Raw genomic sequence first — 11,821 nt, forward strand, 5'->3', positions numbered from 1 at the left:
AAGACGGGAGGAGACGGCGGAGTGCCACCAGTGTGGCTGCGGCGAGGACACGGCGCAGCATACCCTGGAGGAATGCCCAGCCTGGGAGGGGCAGCGCCGCGAACTCGCGGCAGTGGTGGGGAACGACCTCTCCTTGCCAGCCGTAGTTAAGGCTATGGTTGCCGACGAGAGGTCGTGGAAAGCGGTCCTCTCCTTCTGCGAGGATGTAATGTCGCAGAAGGAGGCGGCGGAGAGGGAAAGGGAGGCCAACCCAGCCTCGCACCCGATCCGCCGCAAGCGCACAGGGGCCCGGAGGAGAGCGTATGCCCATCTCCTCCCCCCCACCTAGCGAGGTCTGGGCAGCGGCGCGGGGGCGTCGCTGCCCATTACATAGGCCTCGCAGAGAGGGCGCGCGTGGTATGCCCACGCGCCTTCTGAGAAGGCAGGGGTAGAAGCCTCACTCTAGCCCCCCACAAGAGAAGGGCCCGCTGCACAGGCGGGCGGCGCCGGCGTGGCTGCGGTTGCGTACTCTAGAGAACCCGTGGCCACGCCCCACCGGCGGCGTGCAGGCATACCGTTGGTTTTTTAGTGGGTAGCGGCACCTTTGCCGAGTCCCACATAACCCGCATCTCCTCCCCCGGGTGTGCGGGTATGCATAAAGCATTTTTCCAACGAAAAAAAAAAAAAAAAAAAAAAAGGTTAGGTTCCACGGACCTGCTCGGGTGTCCGAGTGGGCGGGGAGGTGAACCCCGACGTGGCGCGTCCCCAGGTGGTGGATAGGGGAATGCCCCGGCCCTTTGTCGTGCTGGGGTAGGACGTAGTCCCGCGAACCAAACACCAGGGGGGGAATTTGGGGGGCTTTGTGCCCGAGAATGGCTCTCCACGCGTCCCTCTGAATAAGCAGACGGCGCAGTGGATGAGCAGAGAGGAGGAGCTGTGAGAGCAGTATGTAGGGTAAATCAAGTCACTGTTTCGCGCGCGGACGTCTGGGGAGGAGGCTGAGGGCTCCCTGACGCGTCGTGGATGTGGGTGGTTGCCGGATTGGAGAGCCTTCTGCTTTTCTGACATTGCCTAGCTGTCTGGAAGGATTGTGCATTGGGCTTCTGTGAAACCCAATTGCAGATCTATTTCTCCGGGCGGGTCGGCGGTGTCAGCGGATCGGGAGGATCGCGCACCGGATGCCGCGCGGATCTGTTGTGCGTCTGGGGGGCTTTTGGCTTCCAATGACGGCTGCGGGGGGTCACATTCCGGATCTTTGCCCGAGGAGCAGTTCCTTGATTGATACCCTGAGGAGTGGCTGGGCGGGTGGCTCCGCGTGTCCCTCTGAATAGCAGAGGGCACAGTGTGAGCTGCAAAGTCCCTGTTGGGAATTTCTAATAGGTCCCCTATTAGAAATTACCTCTGGCGGGGGGAGGAGTGGGGATGGCTCCGGCCACCAAGCGCGGCGGATGGAAAAGTGGAAGAAAACCACTATAAAAATCACCCCAATCCCAAGGTGTGTCTGGCGTGCCGATGGGATGCGTGGCTGGAGGGAGTCCAGTCACAAACGTCAGGGAGGGGCATACCTCCTCAAAATAGCACACAAAATGAGTGGAAACGAAAATGTAGAACTACCCCAGGAGGTTTCAATCCTCCATGTCGCCACAGGACGGGCAATTGCCCATGCTGTGGCGACATGCCGCCTTCCGTATTCTGGGGGGGCAAACCACTCACGATCCCGAAACGACAACACAAGCAAACACTTCATGGACACCGATTTGCAGAGTGATTTGGTATTGAGGCTGCAAGGAGGGGGTGATGGGGAGAATAGCAGTCCGGCGGAGGCAGGAGCCTCCACTGGCCACCCCAAGGATGGATTCCGACCATTTCAGGACGCCCAGGGGCGCTGGGTGTTCCATGATGAGGACGTGCCTCCGGGGACGGCGGTGGATTCTACACGCTCCCCACCCAAACCCGCTAGGGGGCTTAGTGAGAGACGGCAACCCGTAGTGCGAATAGAACGCATGCCAGAAAGGGTCCCCTCTCTTGGCAGGGAGGAGTTCTTCTCCCCCATGAGAATAGACACGGGTGACCTCCCTGGGGACGGAGTATTTTTCTCTCCGGTGCCAACCGACGGGGAAACCGCCGAATCCGACGTTTCGCTGACTGCCCAAATGGCCGCAGGACGGAAGAGGCAGCGAAGCAGTGGTAGCGACACGGGAGCATCGCCGAGCGGCGAGGCTTCCGATCTTGCGGAGCGAGGAAAGTCCGCCTCGGGGCCCTCCAAGCGAGGAACAGGCCGCCAACCATCCACGGCGCGCCACGCCGGGCTAACCAAGGAAAAGGCTAAGCGCCGGGAGCTCGAGCTGCAAACTGAAGAGGACCTGATGGCCGCGTCCAAAATGGTGACGCTAAGACGGCTTGCCCGCCATCCGGATTCGTTTGGGACGACAAGTGGGTCAGACGACGAAGAAAACCGCACTGTCCTGGCCCTAAACCAGCAGGTGCGTGATAGTCTGGGGCTTATCAAGGACGTGGCCACCAAGTCCAAAAACCTAAAGGGCACGTACCAACGAATCCTGAAGGAGGCTGTGGCTGCGATCAGGGAAGCTGTCGGTGAGATGAGGGGCCGGACTGTCTCCGATGAGACGAGGAGGCTCGCCGCCGAAAACGCTCGCCTTAAGGCGGAAATGGCCGAGCTCCGTAAGGAGATGGGCGACTTGCGCACTAGCCTTGGGCAGCGCCTCGAAGGGACGCGCCAAGAGACGACGACATCACCTGCTCGGGAGCAAGGTGACTTAGAGCGCAATATCGTGGCCAAGGTGACTGAAATGATGGGTACAAGGTTGAGCGCCCTGGAGGAGAAACTGCTCCCACAGCAACCTACTCAGGTGTCGTCTGCTCCCACACCTTCCAAAGCAGGAAGCTCTCCCCCCGGTCACACTCCAGCACCTACCAACCCAGCGGGTGCGAAGCGGGCTGCGAAAAAGAATAAAAAGAAGGAGGGGCCCAAAAAGCGTCCTACGAGTGTTCCTGGCCCCGCTTCCCAAGTCCGGCAGCCTCGGCTGCAGACAACAGTGCCTGCCTCGGAAGAGGAATGGACGACTGTGGTCAAGCGGGGTAAGAAGAACAAAAAGAAGTCTCCCGTTGGAGCAGCGACGACTGCGAAGCCGCAACAGCCGGCGGCACCGCGGAAAGCGCAAGAAGGGAAGGGTCGCAATAAGACCAAGGCGCTACTGCGCACCCCGCGGTCAGCCGCCGTAGTCCTCACCCTGGAGACGGGAGCAGAAGAGAGGGGCGTTACCTACGGAACGTTGATCACGGAGGCCAAGTCCAAAATTTCCCTGGATGGGCTCGGTATCACCGGTCTAAGGTTCCGTAGGGCAGTGACAGGGGCGGCAATCCTGGAGATCCCAGGCCCAGACACCACCAGCGGCAACCAAGCAGACTCTCTTGCTGCCAAGTTGAGGGAGACGCTTAATGTGGCCGACGTCCGCATCTCTAGGCCGGTAAAATGCGCGGAGATGCGCATTTCCGGCCTGGATGACTCGGTTACAGAGGAAGAGCTCGCCGCTGCCGTGGCGAAAGTTGGAGGGTGTGCCCTAGAGGCAGTGAAAGTTGGCCGGATCTCCCGCGCGCCAACAGGCCTGGGCACAGCGTGGGCTCGCTGCCCCGTAGCAGCCGCCAAGAAAGTGGCTGAGGGGCGACTCCTCGTCGGTTGGGCTTCGGCAAACGTGAAGCTGCTGGAGTCCCGACCCCTGAGGTGCTTCCGCTGCCTGGTGCCTGGCCATGTTAGGAAGGGGTGCACCTCAGAAATCGACCGCAGTGACCAGTGCTACCGATGCGGTCAATCTGGTCACCGGGCCAGGGACTGCACCGCCGCGCCCCACTGCACTCTGTGCACTGCAGCGGGCAAATCTGCTGACCACAGTGCCGGCAGCAGTACCTGCGCGATGGGGGCTAAAGCCCCAAAACGCATGTCCCGGAAGGTGACCAACAAATCAGGCACCCCTGGAGTGGCGGCGCCTCTGGCTGCACAAGAGGGCCCGATTAGCAATGCGCCAAATGACGAGGTCAACTAATCGGATCCTCCAGGCGAACATAAACCACTGCGCCGGGGCGCAAGATCTCCTCCTGCAGTCCATGGCGCAGTGGTCGATAGATGCTGCCGTGGTCGCCGAGCCGTACTACGTCCCCCCCAGCCACAACTGGGCTGCGGACCTGGATGGCTTGGTGGCCATTATAACAAAAGCAGGGGTAGAGGGTATACCGCCCCCCTCCACGTTGTCGAGGGGTCGAGGCTATGTGGCTGTCCTCTGGGGCGAAATTACCCTGATCGGGGTATATTTCTCCCCCAACAGAAGAGTCTCCGAGTTCGAAGCCTTCCTCGGCCAGCTGGCGGCTCTCGTTGGGCAGACCCAACCGCGCCAGGTAGTTGTCGCAGGTGACTTAAACGCCAAATCCATGGCCTGGGGCTGTCCCGCAACCGACATTCGCGGAGACCTTCTAGAGGAATGGGCGACGATGACCGGAATGTCGGTTCTGAACCGAGGGTCGGCCAGCACCTGCGTGCGCTGGCAGGGAGAATCCATAGTGGACGTGACGTTCGCGACCCCGGCACTCGCGACCCGCGTCCGTGGCTGGAGAGTACTGGAGACGGTGGAGACATTATCAGACCATTTGTACATCCGGTTTGATGTCTCCACGTCCTCCGGAGGCACGACAGACACGGATCGTCGTCCGAATGGCCGTGCTGCGACCCCTTACCCTCGTTGGGCCCTGAACAGCCTGGATCGCGAAGCGGTGGAGATAGCGTCCCTCGTCCAGGCCTGGACAACATCTCCTGGGCCTGTGGAGACCGAGGAGGAGGCAGCCTGGTTCCGCGAAGCCATGTCACAAGTCTGTGACGCAGGCATGTCGCGAGCCAAGCCACGGCCTCCGAAGCGTCAAGTGTACTGGTGGTCGCGAGAAATCGAAGAACTCCGATCCCGCTCCAACAGGGCGAGACGCCAGTACACACGGTCCCGTCGACGCAGACACCGAGACGTTGAAGAGGAGACGCGGCTGTACAGTGCCTACAGGGAGGCGGTCAAGGCGCTGCAGCTCTCCATCTGCGAGGCAAAGGCGAGCGCCAGAGCGGAGCTTCTCGAGACTCTAAACCGAGACCCATGGGGGAGGCCGTACAAGACGGTCAGGGGTAAATTACGCCCTTGGGCCCCCCCCTTGACAGAGAGTCTCGAGCCTCGACTACTGGGGGTTGTTGTTTCCAACTTGTTTCCGAACAGACCGGAACACCAGCCCCCAGAAATGGCACCTCCCCATCAGCTCGCAGGGTTCGAGGGTGCGGAAGTCGGGGTGCCTCCGGTAACGGAGGCAGAGCTAGACGCAGCCGTGCGGAGGCTAAAAGCCAAAAACACGGCACCGGGTCCAGATGGGATCCCAGGACGCGTCCTGGCTCTGGCGCTGCGGTCCCTAGGGGAGAGATTCCGCGGGCTACTGGACGCCTGTCTACAGTCCGGCCAATTTCCGACCATATGGAAAACCGGCCGGCTCGTCCTCCTAAAAAAGGATGGGCGTCCCGCGGAATCTCCATCAGCCTACCGTCCGATCGTATTGCTCGACGAGGCTGACAAGCTCTTCGAGCGCATCATCTGCTGTCGCCTCGTCGAGCACCTCCGAGGTGTGGGACCCGACTTGTCCGAGCAGCAGTTTGGATTCCGGGAAGGCAGGTCGACCGTGGATGCGGTCGCACGCATCAAAGCCCTCTCGGATGAGGCGGTTGACCACGGTGGGGTTCTCCTGGCGGTGTCCTTGGATATCGCCAATGCCTTTAACACCCTGCCGTGGTCGTGCATTAGGGAGGCGCTAAAATACCACAAAGTGCCTCCCTATTTGTGCCAAATAGTCGGGGCCTACCTCTCGGAGCGGTGTGTGGAGTATCCGGTCCGGGGTGGCGGGCTTATAAGGTGGGAGACATCGTGCGGTGTTCCACAGGGCTCGGTCTTAGGGCCGCTCCTGTGGAACATTGGGTACGACTGGGTGCTGCGGGGGGAGCTTCTCCCGGGGTCAAGTGTGACCTGCTACGCAGATGACACGCTGGTCACGTCCCGGGGGACCTCGTACCGGGAAGCAGCACGCCTCGCCACCGTGACGGTGGCACAGGTGGTGAGACGTATAACGATGCTGGGTCTGGAGGTGGCGCTACACAAGTCCGAGGCGCTCTGCTTCCACGCAGCCCGGAAGGCGCCGCCTGTAGGATCCAGCATCGTCGTTGGTGGCACCCGAATCGAGGTAAAGTCCAATATGAGATATCTTGGACTTGTCCTCGATTCCCGATGGAGCTTCCGCGAGCACTTTGCCCGCCTGACCCCCCGACTAATGGCAGCTTCGGCCGCACTGAAGAGGCTGATGCCCAACATCGGGGGGCCGGAGGTGGCGAGCCGCCGTCTATATATGGGGGTGGTGCGATCGATGGCCCTGTACGGGGCGCCGATCTGGGCGGTGAATCTGGCGGCCCGAAATGTCGCCCTGCTGAGAAAGGCTCAGAGGGCGATGGCCATCAGCGTCGTACGCGGCTACCGCACCACCTCATATGATGCGGCGTGCTTGCTGGCGGGAACGCCTCCGTGGGATCTGGAGGCGGAGGCCCAAGCGTCTCTATACGAGTGGCGCAGGGAGCTCCGGCTGCGGGAGTTCCATCCTGCGCCTAGGGAGGTAGAGGCGCAAAAGCTCCTCGTCCGGCAGTCCATTGTCCTCCAATGGGAGGAGCAACTGGCTGGACGCGAGGAAGGGCACCGGACTGTCGAGGCGGTCCGGCCGGTCCTACAAGACTGGCTGGAGAGAGAGCGGGGCTCGCTAACATTCCGGCTGGTGCAGGTGCTCACGGGGCATGGCTGTTTCGGGAGCTACCTGCACCGGTACGCAAGACGGGAGGAGACGGCGGAGTGCCACCAGTGTGGCTGCGGCGAGGACACGGCGCAGCATACCCTGGAGGAATGCCCAGCCTGGGAGGGGCAGCGCCGCGAACTCGCGGCAGTGGTGGGGAACGACCTCTCCTTGCCAGCCGTAGTTAAGGCTATGGTTGCCGACGAGAGGTCGTGGAAAGCGGTCCTCTCCTTCTGCGAGGATGTAATGTCGCAGAAGGAGGCAGCGGAGAGGGAAAGGGAGGCCAACCCAGCCTCGCACCCGATCCGCCGCAAGCGCACAGGGGCCCGGAGGAGAGCGTATGCCCATCTCCTCCCCCCCACCTAGCGAGGTCTGGGCAGCGGCGCGGGGGCGTCGCTGCCCATTACATAGGCCTCGCAGAGAGGGCGCGCGTGGTATGCCCACGCGCCTTCTGAGGAGGCAGGGGTAGAAGTTCCTCAAGAGAAGGGCCCGCTGCATAGGCGGGCGGCGCCGGCGTGGTTGCGGTTGCGTACTCCAGAGAACCCGTGGCCACGCCCCACTGGTGGCGTGCAGGCATACCGTTGGTTTTTTAGTGGGTAGCGGCACCTTTGCCGAGTCCCACATAACCCGCATTTCCTCCCCCGGGTGTGCGGGTATGCATAAAGCATTTTTCCAACGAAAAAAAAAAAAAAAAAAAAAAAAAAAAAAAAAAAAAAAAAAGGTTAGGTTAGGTTCCACGGACCTGCTCGGGTGTCCGAGTGGGCGGGGAGGTGAACCCCGACGTGGCGCGTCCCCAGGTGGTGGATAGGGGAATGCCCCGGCCCGTTGTCGTGCTGGGGTAGGACGTAGTCCCGCGAACCAAACACCAGGGGGGGGATTTGGGGGGCTTTGTGCCCGAGAATGGCTCTCCACGCGTCCCTCTGAATAAGCAGACGGCGCAGTGGATGAGCAGAGAGGAGGAGCAATGCTGTGTCAATCGAGACACTGTTTCGCGCGCGGACGTCTGGGGACCTCCCCCCGTAGGCGCTGGAGGAGGCTGAGGGCTCCCTGACGCGTCGTGGATGTGGGTGGTTGCCGGATTGGGGAGCCTTCTGCTTTTCTAACATTGCCTAGCTGTCTGGAAGGATTGTGCATTGGGCTTCTGTGAAACCCAATTGCAGATCCATTTCTCCGGGCGGGTCGGCGGTGTTAGCGGATCGGGAGGATCGCGCACCGGATGCCGCGCGTATCTGTTGTGCGTCTGGGGGGCTTTTGACTTCCAATGACGGCTGCGGGGGGTCACATTCCGGATTTTTGCCCGAGGAGCAGTTTCTCGATTGAGGAGTGGCTGTGGAGGAGGAGTGGGGATGGCTCCGGCCACCAAGCGCGGCGGATGGAAAAGTGGAAGAAAACCACTATAAAAATCACCCCAATCCCAAGGTGTGTCTGACGTGCCGATGGGATGCGTGGCTGGAGGGAGTCCAGTCACAAGCGTCAGGGAGGGGCATACCTCCTCAAAATAGCACAAAAAATGAGTGGAAACGAAAATGGAAAACTACCCCAGGAGGTTCCAATCCTCCATGTCGCCACAGGACGGGCAATTGCCCATGCTGTGGCGACATGCCGCCTTCCGTATTCTGGGGGGGCAAACCACTCACGATCCCGAAACGACGACATAAGCAAATACTTCATGGACACCGATTTGCAGAGTGATTTGGTCTTGAGGCTGCAAGGAGGGGGTGATGGGGAGAACAGTCGTCCGGCGGAGGCAGGAGCCTCCACTGGGCCCCCCAAAGATGGATTACGCGCGGTACCGCAGGAATACGTGCGGTCACCCACGCCAATCCCCACGAGGGTGTTTTGTGGGAGAAGGGCTCGCGGCGGGCTGGAAACGTTCCCGTCAGGTAGCGAGGAATTTTTTTTCCCCCCGAAAAGTGGACATGCGCGACCTGCCTGGTGGGGACGTTTACTGGTCGCCGCTGCAAACAGACACCGAAAGCGAGACGACCGACTGCGACGGCTCGCTGCATGGTCCCACCTCCGGCCAATCCGGGGAAGCGCGGAAGCGGCTCCTGAGCGAGGAGGACGGGTCGGGGGCATCTGATGGTGATGCTTCCGTCTCCGGAGCAAGGCCCGGCTACGGGCCAAATAAGAGAGGACGAGGAAACTGTGTGGGTGCGGCCCGAGCCAAAGCTAAGTGCTCGGGGCCGGAGCAGCCACTCGAGACCACCCCACAGCCCACGGAGGCCGTGGCGGGGCCCCCGATCGCAGCGGCCCCCTCGCGGAGAGAATCTCTCCCGGATTTGCGGGTGGTGCTGACCCGCTGCGACCGCGAGCTTGTGGCCTCAAATGAAAGGTCGCGATCTAGGTCGCCGAATTTTGACGATGGTCCTGGTACCTCGACAATTGTAGCGCCTACACGCAGAGGAAGAGGCCGGACTCCCACCACGGGGGAATATGTCCGTTATGCAAAGGCTGTTGAAGCGGCCAATAAGGCGAAGCGCGAAGAACTGCGGCTTCGCAACGAAGAAGAGGCGGAGAAATTTTGTCGGTCTTTAGGAACCCGCCAAGTGAGATTATCGGAAACGTCCACCGACGACGAGGTGAACCTTAACGATCGCGTCCGTGCCAGCCTGGAAGCCATCGACATGGTGGCCCAAAAGTCCAGTCATCTTAAGGGCACCTTTCAAAAGGCCCTGAAGGACTCAGCCAAGGAAATGAAGAAGGTCTTTGAGGTGCTGAGGACACACACGGTATCCGACGAAACCCGGCAACTAGAGGCAGAGAACAAGCGCCTTAAAGCGGAACTGGCAGATGTCCGCTCTGAACTCCGGAAAATTCGCGAGGACATGCAACGCTTTGAAATGTCGCATCGGAGCTCGCTTCCCACAGAGGAAATGAACGAGGCTCAATCTGTGCCGTCGGGACCTCATCCACCGGCGCCATCCAAAAAGAAGGCTAAGCCTAACGAACCTGCGGCCCTAGACATAGAGAGCATTGTCCAGGCTGTTACAAAGCAAGTAGGTAGCATGATTAATGCTCGATTTGACGGTTTAGAGAAGGAAGGCAGACTATTGCCAGCTCAAAGTCTCCGTCCACCACTAGCAAGCGACAAGAGGAAAGAGTCGGCTGCTAACGTCGTCCAAAAGCCCGCGAAGTCAGTGGTCCCTATCGCCGGTAAGAAGGGACCACCAAACTATACTGAGGAGCCGCAAAAGATCAGCGGCAAGGGCAAGGGCAAGGGCAAGAAAAGCGCTGTCCCACAGCCCAATGTCAACCAGAGCACGGCGACCTTTCGGACCCAGCCAGCATCTGCATGTCCCTCTACAGGGGAAGAATGGCAAAAGGTAGGCCCCAAGGGCAAAAGGAAAAAGAAGACGACCAAAGCTGTTTCCAAAACACAACCGAAACAGAAACAGCAACCAAAGAAGGCGCGCAAATTGGTACCCCCGCGTTCTTCAGCGGTGGTTTTGACACTGCTCCCAGAGGCAGTAGAAAAGGGGGTAACGTATGCGAAAGTCCTTACGGAGGCCAAGAGCAGGGTCGATTTGGCTGGACTCGGCATTACTGCATTACGGATCAAGCGCGCTATCACTGGGGGCACCGTTCTAGAGGTCCCGGGAACTACCAGTGGTGACAAGGCCGACCAACTGGCCAGAGCGCTGGTGGAAAAACTAGGTCCAGAAGCTGTTCGGGTATCAAGACCGGTAAAATGCGCAGAGCTCCGGCTGACAGAGTTGGACGACTCAATATCGCCCGAGGTGGTAGTAGCTGCGATCGCCAGCGTCGGCCAGTGCCCGGCAGCACTGGTAAAGACCGGCGAGGTTCGTCGAGGTCTTAGAAGACTCGGCACTCTGTGGGTGCGCTGCCCTGTCACGGCAGCCAAGAAAATCACTCAGGCTGGTCGCCTTGAACTCGGTTGGGGCCTCTCGGCTAAAGTTAGCTTGCTGGAAGAAAGACCCATGAGGTGCTTTCGCTGCCTACAGACGGGGCACACTGGGGCCCAATGCATAGCGTCTGAAGACTACAGCAACCACTGCTACAACTGCGGTCAACCAGGACATAAGAGGTCAGCTTGCTCAGGATCACCTCAATGTATCCTGTGTCATGCTGCGGGAAAACCTGCGGACCATAAAATCGGGTCCAAAGCATGCACCAATCCCAAACCAAAGACAAAACACGCTGGCGATGGCCCCCGGGCCCCCTCCCAGGCTGTTATCCCCTCCACCGGTGCGGTGGAAGAGGCTGAGATGGAGATCGTAACAACCGACAATTAATGACAATAAAGGTGTTGCAAACTAACCTCAATCACTGCGCCAGGGCTCAGGATTTGCTTTTCCAGTCCCTGGCTCAGTGGAGTATAAATGTGGCAGTCGTGGCTGAGCCGTATTCGGTTCCACCGCGAAGCGATTGGGTGTCTGACATGGACGGAGTTGTCGCCTTGGTGGCAAGAGGAGGTACAGGCACATTCGAAAGCGTCGTAAGAGGGAAAGGTTATGTGGCGGCAAATTATGAACGTGTCACTTTCGTCGGCATCTACTTCTCTCCGAATCGCTGTTTGGCCGAATTTGAACGTTTCCTGGTGGAGGTAGGCGCCCGAGTCAGCCAGCTTTATGACCGGGGGTCAGTGGTCGTCGCCGGAGATTTTAATGCGAAGTCCACTGCGTGGGGTTCGCCGGCGACGGACGTGCGCGGTGAGGTCGTTGAAGAGTGGGCAATTGCGTCAGGGCTGACCCTAGCCAACCAGGGAGTCACTAACACGTGCGTGCGGCAACAAGGCGGATCAATAGTGGATCTGACTTTCACAAATGCCGCCCTGGCACGCTGTGTCCGTGATTGGAGGGTACTGGTAGACGTGGAGACGTTGTCCGATCACCTGTACATCCGTTACGACGTCTCCACGTCGCCAGTAGCTCAAGTCGGCCATAATTGCAGGCTACCGATTGGCGGCGGAGGTCCAAAATGGGCTCTCGGTAAAATGGACCGAGACCTTCTTTTA

General features: G+C 60.0%; 2 protein-coding genes across 2 annotated transcripts; both read left to right on the plus strand.

Moving 5' to 3' along the window:
• The first annotated feature begins 1,724 nt into the window (after window positions 1-1,724).
• On the plus strand, window positions 1,725-4,040 carry LOC134660222 (uncharacterized). The gene is made up of 2 exons (XM_063515947.1): window positions 1,725-2,925; window positions 3,115-4,040. The coding sequence occupies exons 1-2, from the start codon at window positions 1,725-1,727 to the stop codon at window positions 4,038-4,040; spliced, it is 2,127 nt and encodes a 708-aa protein (XP_063372017.1).
• A 4,722-nt stretch (window positions 4,041-8,762) lies between these two features.
• On the plus strand, window positions 8,763-11,099 carry LOC134660223 (serine/arginine repetitive matrix protein 2-like). The gene has a single exon (XM_063515948.1). The coding sequence runs from the start codon at window positions 8,763-8,765 to the stop codon at window positions 11,097-11,099; it is 2,337 nt and encodes a 778-aa protein (XP_063372018.1).
• Window positions 11,100-11,821: the final 722 nt, after the last annotated feature.

This window comes from Cydia amplana, chromosome 26, assembly GCF_948474715.1.
Source record: "Cydia amplana chromosome 26, ilCydAmpl1.1, whole genome shotgun sequence".
Taxonomy (NCBI): domain Eukaryota; kingdom Metazoa; phylum Arthropoda; class Insecta; order Lepidoptera; family Tortricidae; genus Cydia; species Cydia amplana.